The 19,192-nt window shown below is 43.3% G+C and overlaps 1 protein-coding gene across 1 annotated transcript in view; it reads left to right on the forward strand.

Moving 5' to 3' along the window:
• Fbxl13 (F-box and leucine rich repeat protein 13) overlaps positions 1–18,505 on the forward strand; it is a 197,424-nt gene extending 178,919 nt beyond the window's left edge. Inside the window, exons 19-21 of the mRNA XM_055612592.1 lie at positions 8,357–8,491; positions 13,887–14,050; positions 18,142–18,505. Of these exons, the coding sequence (XP_055468567.1) occupies positions 8,357–8,491; positions 13,887–14,050; positions 18,142–18,358 (516 nt within the window). The 3' untranslated portion in view covers positions 18,359–18,505. The remainder of the gene's footprint in view (positions 1–8,356; positions 8,492–13,886; positions 14,051–18,141) is intronic.
• Positions 18,506–19,192: the final 687 nt, after the last annotated feature.

Raw genomic sequence — 19,192 nt, forward strand, 5'->3', positions numbered from 1 at the left:
AAAGAAAGAAAGAAAGAAAGAAAGAAAGAAAGAAAGAAAGAAAGAAAAAGAAAGAGCAACAGCCACCCAACTGGGGACAATTAAGAGCTTCATTTTGGAAATCCCTGCTGCACTGATCATCCACGCTAAGTACAGTCTCCTGGGCTTTACAACAGAACACCAGATGCCAGGAGACTCCAGGGATGTAGAATTGACCTGGGGACACAGGTAGCAGGGCCGTGCTGTTTCTTTATTGGCTGCGAGCGAAAGCAATGAGCTCAGCATTCTGTTGCTCTGAACGCTAATGTGTTTCCAATTATGAGCAGTCCAACAGGATTTGAAACTTGCCAGACTTTAAAGGATGTGGACTTTAAAGCTTCTCAGAGTCCCATGCTTATAAGGTTCCAAGGGATTCTGGAGTGCTGGGTACCATGTTTTCTTGGCAAAGAATCAGGTGAGGCTGAGTAACCCTCACACCAGTCCTGGCTTCATGCCCGCGCCCACTGTGAGAACCAGTGGACAGCTGAAGTTTTGCTGCACTTCCTAAATGACCCACACATCTGTTATTTTCATGTCAGGTGTCCACCGAGAACTACAGAATGTGTTAAAAGCAAGATAATCCTTAGGAGGCCTTTTCTGCTGTATGTTAGTTAGACAAAAACCTGTCAGCTTGCCTGCTGGCAAAAGCAAAAAGGCATGGCGAGCAAATGTCGGGTCTCCACTTTTCTATGATCGTATGCGTTGATGGCCTCTGTGACACACCCGTGGGATCTGCATGTGTCATTCCCAACGTCATCAGGGTACCCGCAGCATGGCTCAGAAGGGTTGTAGTTCACCTGTTCTGATTTCTAATGGCTCTGTAGGGCCCATTTAGACTTTCCTTTTTAAAGTCCTCATGACATTACAGGTTAAAGGTGGTGTCCCAGGCAGACAGCTTTGGCCCATGACTCCTGAGTCTACTGCTGAGAGACAGAGGACAGCAAAAGTGATGGGTGCTGCTTCTGCCAAGAGCTTCTGGAGAGCACATGTTCTTTCTCTCTTCCCAAAGCTCATGAGATATGTCTAGATATTTTTATTTCCCGCTTTCAGATGAGGGAAGTTAAGACTAAGAATGTGTTATGGTCACCCAGACCTGACAGATTCCAGCTCTAAGCTTTTCTGCAAGGTTGGAAGCCCTCCTTGACTTGACGTCTTTGACTCTACTGCATCCTACGGTGAAGGGCCAAAGCAGCACCAATGGTTCCTGACCTTGATTTAGCAGAGATCCTGAGATGCAAGAGGCCATATTTAGTTGGTCATTGGTCTCAGTTGCCCTTTTCTGGAGAAGAAAAAGGACAAGAAGTAGAGAGAGTGACTGCACAGAAACCCAGCCGTTTTTCCTAAGAGTTAATTAATTATTTCCCCCGCCCTTCTTGTCAACAGGGACCCCAGAAAGGCCAGGCAATTAGACCACTTACCTTAGAGAATGAGAAGTGTGGACATCATTGCTGTCCTTTGTTCAGCCTGGTTCATTTTTATTTTGTAGATAAAAATCTAAAGCCAGAAAGTATTATGAATTTTTTTTAAAACAAATTCTACTCACCAAATGTAATTTGGTAAGAAGATTTAGAAGAAGGTGTAGAAGATACTTTGTTATGCTCATTTTCTGGTCTTCCTTTGTTTTTCCAGTTCACACTCTTTGTTGTGGCCTATTTTTTTTTTTCTGTTCCTCTGTTCTCCACCTGTTGATTTCTTTTTATACACCTGCCACACTGGATATTTTGAAAATTATTCCCTTCTTTTAATCCAAATATGTAAACAGGTCTCTAACATCAATAAGCTATCCAGCTTTACTGATAACTAGAGGTGTGCCGTCGAGAAAGCATTTACTTAGAAAATGAACAAAACAACTTGGGGTTAGAAGGGTTTATTAGGTTTAAAAGACTTTTATTTAAATTTTTATTGATAATATTTATATACTTACATATACTTATAACATGTTTAATCAATTATATATCTATATAATTTATATAAAGTGTATTAATGTACATTTATTGAGAGTGTATGATCAAAATATATTTTTTTCTTTTTTCTTTTTTTTTATTTTATTTTTCTTTTTAGTTACATTTTGTTAACTCTGTGTCCCAGCTGTATCCCGCTCCCTCATTCCCTCCCCAACCCCACACTCCCTCCCTGGTCTCCTCCCTGCCCCTTTCCAAGTCCCCTGATAGGGGAGGACCTCCTCCCCTTTCATCTGACCCTGTTTTATCAGGTATCTTCAGGGCTGGCTGCAAAGTCCTCCTCTGTGGCCTAACAGACTGCTCCTCCCCTGGGGGGGGGGGGGTGTCAAACAGCCTGCCCTTGAGATCCTGTTAGAAATAGTTCGTGTTCCCCTTACTTTGGAAAACTACTTGGTTACTGAGCTACCACAGGCCACATCCGAGCAGAAGTTCTAGGTTATATCCATAGATGGTCCTTGGTTGAGTGTCAGTCTCAGAAAAGACCCTGTGCCCAGATATATTTGGTCCTTGTAGAGCTCCTATCCTTTCCATATCATACTAACTTCCCTTCTTTCATATGATTCCCTGCACTCTGCCGAGGGTTTGGTTATGAGTCTTAGTGTCTGCTTTGAAACACTGCTAGGTAGAGTCTTTCAGATGCCTTTTGTGGTAGACTCCTGTCATAAGTTCTAAGAAATTTGGCAGTGCCAGAGAGAATCTAGTAATAACAATGGCAGTAGCTACGACTTGCCAACTGTCTGCTGTGTAACCAGAAATTGTGCAATCACTTTTGCTCATATTAACACACTTAATCTTTCAACCAATCATATAGTACCAATGTTAAAGTGCCCTGTTATTGCCATGCTGCAGACGAGAACATTAAAGCCTGAAGGAGTTGAGTAATTTAACCTGAGATGCAGGTTAAATTACTTCCAGTGGCATAAGCTGAACTCAGGCCAAAAAGGTCCCTCGACCTTGCTCAGGAAGGACATAGAGACCAGGGCCGCCTCCACTCAGAGGAGCTCATTTTCCTCCCTTGTATTAAGAAGAGTCGCCATTCCTGGTGGACTCTTCCTCATTAACTAGACTGTAGGCTAAGGGCTGGGGCCACAAGGATAAAATGATCATGGATTCAAAATTCTGAATTCTGCTATGGGCAATGAAGCAGATAAGGCAATCACACAAAGAGCTATGATACACAGAGAATACAAGAAAGAGAAAAGCAGTAAGAATTTGGAGTAATTTCTGCTTCCTGGAGGGATTAGTGGGCTTTGTAGACCACCATCAAGCAGGTTGAAGCCAAAACTCTCCCAGATTGTCATATAAGTTCAAAACTGTAGAAGGAATCTCTTGTGTATGTATGGAAGCATCACTTGCCAATAAAAAGCTAATGGCCTATAGTTGAGGCAGGAAGTAGGAGCTGGGACATCTGGTAGGCAGAAAGGATTCTAGGATAGAGCCAGTCTCAGGAGGGTCACCTAGCAAGATGTGAGGATGACAGACACATAGTACCTGAGCAGAGGTAAGTAGCTGTATGGCAGAAGGTAGATTAGTATAAATGGGTTATTTTTAAGTTAGGAGCTACTCAGAGAAGAGCCTAGCTATACAGCCCAGGTATTTGTAAACATATTTTGAGTTAATGAGTCTTTATTCCAGGAGCTTGAGGCTGAGGGGGAAGAAAAAAAAAAGAAACTGCAACACGAAACATGGAACTCTCTTTGGGAATACTTGCTTTAAGCCTGGCTTTGCCCCCTTCCCTTCCATAGGTCCTTTTCATGTTGAAAAGCAGGGTGCTCTTCTGAGCCTGGTCTTACCTAACTAGGCCTGGCTTCCCAGAAGAGTGGGAAAGCAGGACCATCCTCACAAGGACAGGGATCCAGGCTCTGCAGAGTGAGTGACCTAGCCAGGACCACCCCCATCTGCTCTGAGGACTGGCAGGGTGGCGGCCACCTTTGAGGAAATGTACCTCCACGTCTCATGAGGCCCAGGCAATGGAAGTTCTGTCTTCATCACTTGTAATTGTGGGAACTGTACCCTTTACTTTGAGCCAGCCCAACTAGTCTTCATTACAGAAGTTTGTTTCTGAGTGCACAGTGTTTTTCCAGAATTATCAACAGAGAAAAAAATAAAACAGAACAAAAGAAATTCCAACTTTGTAGTGCAACTGATGGGGCCTTAATGAGGCTCACTGTCAAAAGACAGTGGACCCTGGACAACAAAGGGAGGATTGTTTGGACACGGAGCTGCCACCTGTTAAGGTGGATTAATCAGGATTTGGGCAAATGAACACTAGTTTAACAACCAACAAATGAGTGAACCTCCATTTCGGCTACATACCCAGTTTAGGAATGTGGCCATTAAACCCCCCATACACTGTGACTCAGCGCAGAAGGCACATGGGACCCTTTAGTGAAGTGACGTGGAGATTTTCTGTAAAAATGTTAATTTACAGAGGGATGGGACGATAAGCTGGAAAGGAGCCAAACTTGATTGTGTCTTCCTTTTCTTTCCATTTTAACTGTGAGAGACAGGCTTGGAAGAAGCTCCGTGTAGCATTTTCCAAGAAAAAAGAAACCAGTAGGACTGACATGTGGGTGACTGGCAGCTCTGGAGCCAGCAGAGCATACGGCAGTGGTCTCTGGAGGAGAAGAGGGGATTTCTTGTCTGTGTTTCGACAAGCGAGCCTTATGCAGACTTATGGCCGCAGGGTGACTTACACGGCTCTGAAGGAAAGGATGAACTGTGCGACCACTTTAGCATAAATCTTGCACCAATCTCTTTGCCTCGGGTTTTCCATGTCTGCAAATGTGGCTGTGGATGTAGCAGAGACTTCTAAATCGCTGCTAAATTTTAAAACCTGCAGAAATTTCACTTTCAAAGACTAGAGGAGCCTTCGAAAGATAAAGGCAAAATAGGGAACTGATTCAAGGAGTCCAAAGACGCTGGCATTTGGGGCTGAAGAGATGCTTTGTGGCTCCCTTTAAAGCTAGCCAGATCTCAAGGAATTATTCTTATAGTTCTAAATTTCTTATTAATTATTATTACTCCCTGTGTGTTTTTGTAGGTGGTTGTGCTATGCATGTGTGTGGAGGTCAGAGGACAATTTTCAGGATCTGTTCTGTCTTTCCACTGTGGTTCTGGGTGTTGAACACTGGTAATCAGGCCTGCACAACCACCACCGAATCATCCCATTGGCCCCTCGCAGTTTCAATATTGTTCTTGCTGTGATCTGTCTCTGGCTCTTCCTCTCTCATTCTCTAAGAGGGACAGTACTACCCTACACCTTGAAACATCCAAATTCTTGTATCATTAAAACAGACTTGATTTTCTGGAAGACAACTCACATAGGACCGTTTCACATCCCAGGATTTAAGGAGACTGTGTTGTTCTAAATGTGATAGCTTAGGAAGGCTGATAAAAACTAGCACAGTTCCAGAGAGGACCCCAGGAGACTCCCGGCGTTCTCATTGGCAAGTGAGCAGAAACAAAGCCACTGGTTCCAGTTAACGCTGGGTTCCCTCTGTACCACCCTGGGTATGTCCCTGTGCTGATTCATCTCCAATGACAGTGACCCTCCCCACCCCCATCCCTGGACGGTGTCCCCTTCCAATTTCTGGCATCACTTAGCTCCAGACACGACAGATCTCCATGTAAAGTTAGTCAGAGGGTGAGTCAAGGACAGTAAGCGCTGGACCCTGTGGAAAATCCAAGTTCTGCATGAGCTCAGAGCAGTCCCTGCTGTCTGCTGCGGTCAGAAAAAAGATAACTGCCAAGACTGCTTTCTCTCTGTGAGCGAGCATTGGTGTCACACACACACACACACACACACACACACACACACACACACACACACTACCATCAGCCAGCATTTAGTCTTCTTCAACGGCTTTAAAGAAGTTTCAACTGTCAAAAACTGCAGTACATCACAGTACAAGGATGTGTGTACATCAAGCTCATTCGTACACATCCTCTCACATCCTTAATCTTGTGGCGAGAGGTTTTCAAAGCTCCGTGTTATTTTCAGGTTCAAGACTGTGAGGGCTAGTTTTTTTTTGTCAGCATCACATGAGCTTGGATCATTCGGGGAGAGGGAACTTCAGCTGAAAATGTCTTCATCAGCTTGGCTTATGGGCCAAGTCTGTGGAGTGTTCTCTCAGTGAATGATGGGTGTGGGAAGGTCCATCCCAGTGTGTGCGGTGCCACCCCTGGGCAGCTGGTCCTGGGCCACAGAAGAAAGCAGGCGGAAGAAGCCGTGGAGAGCAAGCCAGTAAGCAGCCTTTCTCTAGGGATGGACTGTGATCTGGAAGTTGTAAGGAGACACATACCCTCCCCCTCCCCCCCCCAGTTGGCTTTGTTCAGTGTTTAATCCAGGAGGGAAAAAAGGCAACTAATACAGTGACATTAACATTAACTATAGTGATCATCAGCTGACCTTGTTTCCTCCTAAGTCAAAATTTTAAAAACCCTTTGCAGGCCAGCCTTGCCTCTAGATCAAGCTGTTCTTGTCTGTGTGTTTCCACTTTTAGTACAGGTGTGGCCAAAGCAAGCACTGAGGTACTTGCTCTGTGCCACACACTAGCAATTCTTGTATGGTATCTCTCAGGTAATACTGAATGCAGTATGAGACTTTATAGGTAATCAGCTTTAAGAAGCACCCTATCATATGTCCATACACACAGATGTTCATATAATCTGTGTAACCATCTTTTAGGGTGGGACCTGTCACCAACCACCTCACACACAGGTCCGTGCAACAGCAGGGCGAGGCTCCTGGCCCCCTGAGTCCTGGCCCTGGGTGCCTTACTAGACTGTATCTCCTGTAAATCTCCCCCTGTCCACACTGTAGTATTTCTTTCTCACCATTAACGCAAAAGCAAATGGCGGAAGCAGAGGGAGAGAGGCACACTCACGTTAGAGTCAGCCTGGTGGCCCTGAACTGGCCTGACACTCAAGTCCTTCCAATTGGCATGTAGCCCAGTGAGAGTCTGTTTTCATATAAGTCAGAGCCATCTGACCAGGAACCCAGGAGAGTCCCCAGATAGAATACTCAAAATTAATGGGAGTGACTGATGGTTGCCAAGGTCCCAGTGGTGTGGAGGGGACTTCTCTTGTATTGCTTTGAATTAGTCATGACAACGGATTTCTACTTGACATGATTTACTACTTTTAAAAAATTTTTTGTTCCACCCATCCAGTGTGTGTGTGTGTATGTGTGTGTGTGCATTAGATCCCCTGGAGCTGGAGTTCACGAGGAACTGCTTGACCTGGGTCCTGGGAACCAAACTCTAGCCTTGTGTACTGTTAACTGCTGAGCCTTCTCTCCAGCCCTGCCCCAACCCCAATTTTGTTCTTATAAAGTATCCACTGAGCTATAAAGTCTTTCTAAAGTAGTATATTAGCATATACACTATTAGGTTTCAGTACAGGACTTTTAAGGAAAATTTGTGTTGATTCTCTTCTCCCTCCTCCTCCTCGTGTCCTTCTACCCCCTACTCCACTCCATAACCTTCTTTCTCCTTTCATGTGACTTCTACTTATTTATATACAGACAGACATTATAAGATAGTGTCCATAGATAAGATATGTGTGGGTTTTGTTCTTTGAACTCTGGGTTATCCTGCTCAGGATAATACCTCCCAGCTTCATCTATTTTCCTGATGTCAGTTTTCCTCAAAATTCCACTGTGTCTATGTACCATGCTTTCATTATCCATCTATCTGGCGATGACCATCTAGGCTGGTCTCATTGCCTTGCTAGTGTGACCAGGAAAACAGGAAATGGATATATGTACAAATATCTCTGTGACAAATTATCGCTCTAGCATTTCCACATAATTCTACAATGTTGGTATTATTTGCCCTAATTAGAAGAGGAAACTGAGGCTCCAAAAGGCTAAATTATGTGTTAAAATTTCAGAGGTTGTACATGATGGAAAGAGAGTAAAACTCAAGGGAAGTGCTCTTTCCTCTGTCACCTCTGACATGTTTGCCATCCCCTTTCTCCACTTATTTGGATGAATATAACCCTATTAAAATATGCCAATCAAATTTCATCCACGGTGACTTCAGAAAAACTGGAGTTCGCCAGCAGGAGTTTGAGTATTAATAAACTGTTAATTTGACGTGTATCTTTTGCTATGCTTATTTTGGATGCAATGTTTTGTTGGTGTTTGTTTTGTTTATGGGGGGAAAATTCTGTATTTAAGGGACCCAAATGCACACTAAATAAACTGCTCTAGGAAAGGTGGTTTCAGATGAAAACAGTATTGGACAAAGACTAAGGGAAAACAGAGACAAATGAACAAAATGAACAAACAACAACAAAACCTTTAAAGGGGAAAACAACACCCCCTCAAAAAAAAAAATCCCACAAACCTTTGCCCTTGGAATCTCTTCCAGACATACTGCAAAATCTCGATGTGCTTGGAACACCTGGATGTCTCCTTCTGCACCCAACTGACAGATGAGACCATAAGAACAATAGCCATTTTCTGTACTCGAATCACGTCTCTCAACGTCACAGGATGCCCAAAGGTATGCCTGGCAGCTGGAGCAAGTCAAAGGGTAGTGCTGAGGGGATCCAGGCAGGGCAGCAGTCAGGGGCTCCACGTGGCCTAGAACTGCCTTTGTGTCTGCCATTTTCTTTGTGCCAAAGTAGAATTTATACCCATTCAAAATATTGTCATCATGCAAATGTAAGGTTTTGGGTTTTTGTTTTTCAAGACAGTGTTTCTCTTTGTAGCCCTGGCTATCTGAAACTCACCCTGAGTACCAGAATGGCCTCAAGCTCAGAGGCCCTCCTGCCTCTGCCTGCTGCGCTGGGATTAAAGGTGAGCACCATCACGCCCAGCATTTTATGCAAGTGTAAGTATGTGCCAGAAATAATTCATCTAATTCAAAATGAGAGAACCAGCAAAACAATAAAGCCATGGCATAGAGCATTAGAAAGAACTGGGTAGGAACAGAGGGAAGAATGTTAGATTATGGGTCTCAGGTTAGATCTAAAATTGGTTGAAATCCTAGAGGGCAGTGCAGCCAGTATCTTGGGTTAGAGTTTCTACCAGACAGGAATAGTTTGCATGTTTCCTGGACAAAAAAAAAAAAAAAAAAAAAAAAAAAGCTAAGTTTTAACATACAACTTCACTGACTCACTGACTTTGGGCCTTAATAAAGAATAAACAACTTGTGAAGTGAAGGTTTAACTCTCTAGGCATTTCCTCAGGGGAGCAGTTAGACAATGCCCCATTGAAAAGTCATTTATTCATCTTTGGTCTTCATTTTGAATGTTTGACAACTTTCCTGACACTTAGGCATAAAAGAAAGAATGCTCATTGTAAACCTTGACTATATAAATGCTTACAGGGAAAAGTAAAACAGCCACTGAAACAGCATCACCTTACAAATTGCTGGCACTTAACAGAATGTTTTCTCTGCATACACAAAGGTCAGAAATGGAGAAGCTTTGTATGTTGTAGTTTTAAAGGATGGAACAATATTTTCAAAGTACATTATAACCTACTTTCTTTTGACTTATAGAAACCCCGAGTCTGGGTTAATATGGCAGATCAATAATATATACAATTCCTCTTGAAACTCTGTCACAGTGGCAGCTCAACAGTCAGGGCCCAATTTGGATAAGAAAAACAGGAAAGGAAACTGTGGGAACTTGGAAATAGGTGAACAAATTTAGATGCCCAAGCCAGCTCTGAGAGTCGAGAACACCTGATCCCTGCACTTGTGGAACTGTCAGGAGGGGACTAAGGTCCTAGTTAAGCACTCCAGAGGATCAGAGGGACCACAGATCTCAGCTCCATGCCTCTGGGCAGCTCCCCCCGAAAGCAGAAGCCTGGACATCTGCGTTCTCAATCCAGCCTTCTCAACCCTGACAGCTCTGGAGTTCCAGACAAGGCAGCCTTTGCAGTGAGGAGGGAGTGTCATCTTGTCACCATGGGATATCTACCAACAACCTCGCCCTCTAGGCACTGGGTCCCTCAGAATTCAGCATTTCCCATCTTGAAAACCATGCCCTTCTCCTCCCTCATCTCCTCCCATGCCCCTCCCCCAGCCCACTGATAGAGGAGGTCCTTCTCCCCTTCCCTCTGACTTTAGCCTATCAGGTCTCATTAGGAGTGGCTGCATTGTCTTCCTGTGTGGCCTGTTAAGGCTGCTCCCCCATTAAGGGGGGAGATAATCAAAGAGCCAGCCACTGAGTTCAGGTCAGAGACAGCCCCTGTTCATCTTGCTAGAGTACCCACTTGGACACTGAGCTACCATGGGCTACATCTGAGCAGGGATTCTAGGTTATCTCCATGAATGGTTCTTGGTTGAAGTATCAGTCTCAGAAAAAAACCCTGTGCCCAGATTTTTTTTTAGTTCTTTTCCTCTCCTTGTGGAGCTCCAGGTCTTTCTATCTCCCTCTTCTTTCATAAGATTCCCTGCACTCTGCCCAAAGTTTGGCTATGAGTCTCAGCATCTGCTTTGATGCTACCCGGCTGGGTAGAGTCTTTCAGAGGCCCTCTGTGGTAGGCTCCTGTCCTGTTTCCTGCTTTCTCCCTCTTCCCATGTCCATCCCATTTGCCTTTCTGAATGAGGTTTGATGAAGAAGGACTGGGTCCTCCTTGCTTAGCTTCTTTAGGTGTACAGATTTTAATATGTTTATTCTATAGCATATGTCTAGTATCCACTTATAAGTGAGTATATACCATGTGTGTCTTTCTGCTTCTGGGATATCTCATGATCTTTTCTAGTTCCCACCACTTGCCTGCAAATTTCATGATTTCTTTGTTTTTAATTGCTGAGTAGATTCCATTGTGTAAATTAGCACAATTTCTGTATCCATTCCTCAGTTGAGGGACACCTGGGTTGTTTCTAGATTCTGGCTATTACAAATAAAGCTGCTACAGACATGGTTGAGCAAATGTCCTTGTATACTTGAGCCTCTTTTGGATATATGGCTATGAGTGGTATGGCTGGATCTTGAGGAAGCACTATTCCTAATTGTCTGAGAAAGCACCAGATTGATTTCCAAAGTGGTTGTATAAGTTTACGTTCCCACCAGCAGTGGAGGAGGGTTCCCTTTTCTCCACAACCTCTCCAGCATGTGTTGTCACTTGAGTTTTTCATCTTAGCAATTCTGATGGGTATAAGGTGAAATCTCAGAGTCATCTTGATTTGCATCTCCCTGATGACTAAGGATGTTAAACATTTCTCTGCCATTCGCTATTTCTCTATTGAGCATTCTCTGTTTAGCTCTGTACCCCATTTTTTAAATTGGATTACTTGGTTTGTTGCTGTTTAACTTCTTGAGTTCTTTATATATTCTGGATATTATCACTTTTTTTTTCTTACTCAGCATGCAGAATGTGGCTGCCAGAACTCTCCTTTAGGCAAGAGAGTAGAGGCCTCTTATCTAGAGACCTTGAGAGCCCAGGATGTAAGATTGAAAACTTCTGACAGGAGAACATTCCTAACACACCCTCCTAGGTCACCCTTCACTCAAAAGGTAGAGAGGCCCACATTTGGCTTCCTCTCAGAGTCTAGTCCTCCGCTGATAACCAGGAATGGTCAGGCAAGCATTACCAGATCAGCAAGGAAGTCTTTGAACAGAAGGTTAGAAATCCAAACATTTTATCAGGGAGAACTTGGAGCTGGCAAAATATGCAGAAGGAAGAAAATATAAACCTTCAAACATGATCAGGAATTGCAAGCTTTGTTCTTCTACGCACACCCACTGGCTTTTATTTGGACAGTGTCATCTCAGTTTTCAGGGCTCTGCACCCTTGCTAGGCTATGAATTCAGCTGCTTTACTGTTGGCTTGTATGGGCTGAGAGTGATTCTGGAACCTCCTGAATCTTCCACACTAATATATCAGATAAATAGGAGGAGGCAGGAGGGAAAAAGCTGTGGTAAGCCAGAACAAACTAAAGCCAGAAAGTTTACAGGAAAAACCTTTTTTTTTTTTTTTTTTTTTTTTTTTTTTTTTTTTTTTTTTTTTTTGAGAAGGGTCTTATACTTAGCCCAGGCTAGCCTGGAACTTATCAGTAGACCAGGCTGACCCTGAACCAGATGCCATTCTCCTACTTTCCAAGTGCTGGGTTATGGGTGTATATTACCATGGCTAGCTACAAGCTTTCTTTTAATAATGTATTTGGTTATAACAAAGGAAGCTGGGTGTTTTTTCTGGTCCATGACATGTGGTTCAGGAAGTGAGCTATGTCCAGAAGCTCACATGTCAGCTGCAGTGGCCACCTGACTCTGTATGTTCACCAAGAAAGCTCACAGAGCCTCTCGCTTACACAGCTCACTGGAACTACTCTGGCTAGAGCACAAGGCAGATGGAAGATGGGGACAGGCTTTCTAGGGGCTTTCTAGCCCCTGAGTCATACCTCTCCCCACTCTCCCTAGATATCACCTCCCTATTGAACACACTGGAGCATCCAAACTAAAGCTACAGATGAGGGCTCCTTTTCAGGTCTGTGTCCAACCCACCCACTCCCAGCTCCACCTGTCTTAAGGGTTCCATCACCTCATTGTCCTTCTATAAGGCCAAAGGATTCCTTTCTCAGTGACACCGGATCCTCAGATTCTCATAGAGCAAGGCAGGGATGTCTGAGGAAGTTTTGTGAGAACCAGTCACAATGCTGAGCCTTGTCCAAGCATGTTCTGGAGACAGGGAATGCCTAGACAATGACAACACCTATTTTCCCATACACAAAAGTATACATTTCAAACCAAAGGGCTTTGCTGCATAATTCTCTTAACTTTATGTTAAAAACAATGAGCTAAGCCTCACAGTGTATGTTTTTTTTTTTTAATGTTCACATATATATAAAGTAGGAAATTAAATCCAGTTGGAAACATTCCTTCGGGGAGAGTAATCTGCCTCACTTTGCTGTGAGTTTCAGTTCAGCCATAAATCAAAAGCTAGACCCCGGGCCGGTGAAATAAACTAGAAATGGAGTTGAATTAACTCTGCAGGACAGCTGGATAGATCTGGATGGTGGCTGCCCAGGACTTGTGTGGGTGGGACTCGCACTGTCTGGGGCTTCTGCTCACTCCTGCCTCTCACCTACTGCTCTCCTTCCAGAACTGGGGCACCCATTTCTTGTAAGATGACCCATTGGAGATGCCCAGACCTTTCTCGTGGTAACCTGCTCCTGAATGGAGATAACTTCAGGGGATATACATTTGTAGTTCTGTGACATACAACGTTTTTAAACATACTTCTCCAAACTGGTCAAGCTTCACAGAGGATGTCGAACACCAACAGCCGCACTGCTGTAGCATTCCCTGAGTTCCTCATGGTGACGCAACGGGTACTAATTACTAAAGACAATTCGTCATCTATACCCGAAGATGCTTAAGTAAAGAATAAAAACAAAACAAAACAAACCAAACCCCACAAATCCTCTTGGTGTCACTTGAGGCAGGTATTTTACTCTCTTGATCTTATTTGGAAGTCTTAACCACAAACTTGGCTCAGCAGTGAACAAACTCAACGAAAGAAACTCTACCAGGCCCTTGATTTGTTTGCCCAGAATACTTGCCTCTCGCCCTGCCGCTGGCCACCTATGCTCAAACTCTGTCATGTAACAGTGTCATGAAGTGGGGCCTTTGGGAGGTAAGTTTAGAAGAGGTCACGGAAGGGAAGGTGCTATTAAAAGGTTGTGTCTTAAGAAGCAGCAGCAGAGCCTGCAGTTCTCTCTGCCATTAAGACTGTGACACGAGGCAGATATCTGCAGGCCTGTACCTCACCAGACACCAAATGTGCAGCCATCTTGGATTGCCTAGGCTTCAGAACTGGAAGAAAGAAGTGCTTGATGTTTGAGCCACCTACTCATATTTCACTACAGCACCCTAAGTTAAGATACTGCCCCCTCTGGGATAGAGCTGTTCAGTAACTGCTCCTTGTTTTGGCTGTGTGTTCAGATTACCGATGCAGGGCTGGAGATATTAGCTGCCAAGTGCCATTATCTGCACATTTTGGATATCTCTGGCTGTATCCTGCTTACAGACCAGGTCCTTCAGGACCTTCAGATGGGCTGCAAACAACTCCGGATCCTCAAGATGAAATTCTGCAGGTCCATCTCCTTGTAAGTAGACAGCTGGAAATGCCAGGATAGCTTGGCATGCGGCTGTACCACTCATAATACACAGTAATTTATATTTTGACGAATGAAACCAACCATTCTGAGTCAAACCAAGTTGATTCCCTTCTAAAATGAACTTCTTGGTTTTATATTCCTTTCGCAGAAGCCTTTTACTGTTAGCACCTTCCTCTCTGTGCAAAGTTAGTTCTGCCCCTACCACTTAGCCCCACTGCTGAAATGTCCTGTACTTGGTTCACATCCCTGAGGCTTCAGAAAACACTGAGTAAACAGATCCCTCACCCCGGCCTGCAAAGACTTTCGGCTCCAGGGGTAGTGGGCCTTCCAGTCTCGAAGCCTCACTGCTTGCTATTCGTGCCACGGACCCACTAATGTGTATTTTCACTGAAGTTGCCTGTGGATAAAATGGTAAAAGAGCTGGGATGAGGGGGGCCGGAAGCCAAAAAAAAAAAAAAAAACAAACAAAAAAAAAAAACCAACCAAACAACAACAACAAAAAACAGCGCAAACACAGAAATTCCTGTCCTTCTGTACACTCCCTGTGGACCTGGATAAATGCTTGGCTTACTATCACTCTCTCCCATGACACTGCATCCCACAAGCCCATTTCCCTTCTCCGAACTGAGTCAGCAGCAGCTTCCTCCTTATGACTTCTCTCGGTCCCCTACTATCTGTTAATTTTCTTTGATACCACAGTTTTTACAGACCCTCATGCCACGTGACAGGGTGGATAAAAAATACATTGCCTAATGCATTCATCACAACTTTTATAGAATCTAAAACATATATATATATATATATATATATATATATATATATATATATTAATGAACATGAAATTTAGCCTGGTTTGTGGCTGACTGAAGAACTGTACTGCACAGCCCACTATTTCCACACTTCCAAACGTAGCAGTGAGTATTGGGCCTCATCCACAGTTCTCTAAAACCAGTGCTTTTCAGAAACCACAGGTAACAGAATTTGGTCAGCTTTTGAGCTGTTTGCTCCCTCAACATGCTTTTCCTTTCACTGCTGTCTCTAACTGTAATGTCCTTCTATCAAAGCCAATGCCAGCGGTTTTGGCACATTCTTCTTCACTAGTTTAGTTTTTTCTTTTTTTCCTTTTTTTACTAGTTTAGTTTTTGTTGTAGACATTTTCTAGCTACATAGTGAAGTAGATAGCAGGCTGTGTGTGCGCGTGCGCATGTGCACGTTTTTTTTTTTTTTTCAGTTATCATGAATGAGATTATTCCCTACTTTCTTTTTTTATTAATTACAGTTTATTCACTTTGTATCCCCCCTGTACTTCCCTCCCTCCTCCCCTCCCAATCACACCCTTCCTCTTCCCCACCCCTGTCCCTCTCCCAGTCCACTGATAAGGGAGGTCCTCCTCCCTTTCCCTCTGATCCTAGTCTCTTAGGTCTCATCAGGAGTGGCTGCATTGTCTTCCTCTGTGGCGTGGTAAGGCTGCTCCCCGCCTCAGGGGGAGGTGACCAAAGAGCAGGCCAATCAGTTCGTCAGAGACAGTCCCTGTCCCCAGTACTATGGAGGCCACCTGGACACTGAACTGCCATAGGCTACCTCCGTGCAGGGGTTCCAGGCCATCTCCATGAGTGGGCCTTGGCTGGAGTATCAGTTTTAGAAAAGACTCCTGTGCCCAGACTTTTTGAATCTGTTGCTGTCCTTGTGGAGTTCCTGTGCTCTCCACGTCTTACTATCTCCCACTTCTTTCGGAAGATTCCCTGCACTCTGCCCAAAGTTTGGCTATGAGTCTCAGCATCTGCCTCGATACCCTGCAGGGTAGAGCCTTTCAGAGGCCCTCTGTGGTAGGCTCCTGTCCTGTTCCCTGTTTTCTCCCTCCTCCAATGTCCATCCTCTTTGCCTTTCTGAATGGGGATTGAGCATCTTAGCCAGAGTCCTCCTTCCTGATAATCTTCCTTAGGTGTACAGATTTTGGCATGTTTATCCTATATTATAGGTCTAATATCCACTTATGAGTGAGTATATACCCTGTGTGTCTTTCTGTTTCTGGCATACCTCACTCAGAATGATCTTTTCCAGTTCCCCACCATTTACCTGCACATTTCATGATTTCCTTGTTTGTTTGCTTTTTATCGCTGAGTAATATTCCATTGTGTAGATGTACCACAATTTCTGTATCCATTCCTAAACTGAGGGGCATCTGGGTTGTTTCCAGCTTCTGACTATTACAAATAAAGCTGCTGTAAACATGGTTGAGCAGATGACCTTGTTGTATACTTCAGTGTCTTTTGGATATATGCCTAGGAGTGGTATAGCTGGATCTTGAGGAAGCACTATTTCTAATTGTCTGAGATAGTGCCAGATTGATTTCCAAAGTGGTTGTATAAGTTTACATTCCCACCAGCAGTGGAGGAGGGTTCCCCTTTCTCCACATCCTTTCCAGCATGTATTGTCACTTGAGTTATTCATCTTAGCCATTCTGATGGGTGTAAGGTGAAATCTCAGGGTCGTTTTGATTTGCATTTCCCTGATGTCTAAGGACATTGAACATTTCTTTTAAGTGTTTCTCTGCCATTCAATATTCCTCTATTGAGAATTCTCTGTTTAGCTCTGTACCTCATTTTTAAATTGGATTGCTTGATTAGTTGCTGTTTAACTTCTTGAGTTCTTTATATATTCTGGATATTAGCCCTCTGTCAGATATAGGGTTGGTGAAGATCCTTTCCCAATCTGTAGGCTGTTGTTTTGTTTTGACGACAGTATCCTTTGCTTTACAGAAGCTTTTAAGTTCATGAGGTCCCATTTGTTGATTGTTGCTCTTAGAGACTGCATTGTTGGTGTTCTGTTCAGGAAGTTGTCTCCCATGCCAATGACTTACTATATTATTGGTATATAAAAAAACCTACTGGGTTTTGGATGTTGATTTTTTTTGTAACTGAATACTTTACTGAAAGTGTTTAACAGATTTAAGAGTTTTCACAAAGAGTCTTTAGTGTCTGTTAATGCATGATCACACTGTCTATAGATAATCTGAATTCTCCTTTTCTCTTTGTATTTCTTTCATCTTTTTCTTGCCTTATTGCTTTGGCTAAGAATATAAGCATGATATTGAATAAAAGTGAGGAGAGCGAACACTCTTCTCTCATCTCTGATTTTAGAGGAAATATCTTCCCCCAGTTAGTGTGTTTGTTATACGTTGTCAGATATTGTCCTTATAATGTTGATATGCTCTTTCTATCCTTAGTTGTTTTTTTTTTTTGAGCCTTTATCATACATGGATATCTGATGTTGTCAAAGGCCATTTCTGCATGTATTATTTTAGTAAACATTCATATGATTTCTGAGTCTCTTTATACCCTGTATCACATTTATTGGTTTACATGTTATACCATCTTCCTGATCCTGCAATGAAACCAAACTTGATCATAGTACATATAATATTATAAGTATTCTGTTGAGAATTTTTGCATCTTTGTATCAAAGAAGAGAAAATATGTGTGTATGTTTTACGTACATGTGTGTGCATGTGTGTGCTCTTTGGTTCCTTATTTCTTCCTAAGGAAGACTAAAAATATTTTCAATCATTTGGTTATGAACCTCCTTGAGTCACAACCTTCCAAGAAAAATGTATACTAGAGACAAAGGTACACAGATTTTTAAGAAGTTCATGGACTCCCTGGAGTCCACTCATATGTCACAGGGGTCTGTGAACTCTGGTGGAGAGCTCCTTTCTGACATGTCAACCTTCACAAGGTGGGTAGGTCAGGTTATTCCTTCATCAAAGAAACTGGAAACACACCAGGCTGAACATTTACTCAAAATCACTGAAGATAACTCCCGGGTTCCTGATCCTTGAGTATGTGGTTTCCTCACCCACTCACTGCCTGGTAAGCCCCTAGTTGGCTGACCTACACAGACTTGTGCCTGGGGGAGGGGGGTTGCTGATTATCAGCACAATTCCCAAACATTCCCTCAGAGCAAGAGCTCTGAATTGAGTATGACCAGTGATATTATATTTTCAGTTCTGAGTTGAGCCCAGTTTGAAAACTGTAGGGATTACTTGTGCACCTCTCTAATGCTGAGAACTGTGATTGCAGGGTGGCAGCTAATAAAATGGCCTCTGAGGTCCAGCAGCAGGAATACAGCTCTGATGACCCTCCAAGTTGGTTTGGCTATGACTCTCAAGGCAATCCTCTTCCATCTACTCCAAGCAAACAACTTAAACATCCCTCAGATCTGCTACTCAAAGACACACTCAGCAGTGATGAGGAAAGTCCAGACTCCAGACTGAAACAGGAGAAAGGGAACAGCTAGAACTGACAGCTATCCTTCATTTGCTGTAAATACTGTCAGTTGCTGGTTCTCAAAAACAATGCAAAACAGCAGTGCACGTCTGTTTCTTATTCAACGACAAACGCCACTTTATCTAATCAAGATTGCAAAGGTAACTTGCTCAAGTTACGTTTAAAGATCTATTTATTCAATGAGTGTGTGTTTGTGTGTGTGTGCATTCGTGTACTAGTGCATGAGCAGGGGCCCACAGAAACCCACAAAAGAAGAGGGTATCGGATGCTCTGAAACTGGTGTTAGACATGACTGTGAACCACTCTGTAGGTACTAGAACCAGAGCCTGAATCTTCAAGGCCAATAAGGACTTCTAACCAGTAAGCCACCTCTCTAGCTCCAAACAAAATAGTTTAGATAAGACGAGCAGATCCAAGGTCACAATGGAGGAAGTAGCTCCACAGCTTTTGGTTTTTTGAGAAGCAGAAACTGCTCTCCAGACAGGAAAAGAAAGCAGGGATAGCCATAGAAATCAGCCCAATTTTGAGCCAAGGCGCTAACTCTGAGGATCTGTAAAGCTTTATTTTAAATAACAAGAGGCATACATTTTCAAAGACAAAAGGCAACTTTCTTGTTATTTCTAGACATTTGACAAGGAGAGCTCTAGACTCAACAGCAGCCATGTAAAGAGATACACGAACAATATGACCAGAGGGCATGCCTGTGATGCCTCAGGCTTCTATCAAGTCTGGACTACACAGGAATTTTAACTATAAAATACCAAAGGGACAAAAACAAAATACCTTCCAATTTTCTCCTATAAAGAACCGGCCTTTAATTTCATGTTTAAAGACTAATTTAATA

Source organism: Psammomys obesus, unplaced genomic scaffold (genome assembly GCF_907164565.1).
Source record: "Psammomys obesus unplaced genomic scaffold, mPsaObe1.curated_primary_1811, whole genome shotgun sequence".
NCBI classification, from domain to species: domain Eukaryota; kingdom Metazoa; phylum Chordata; class Mammalia; order Rodentia; family Muridae; genus Psammomys; species Psammomys obesus.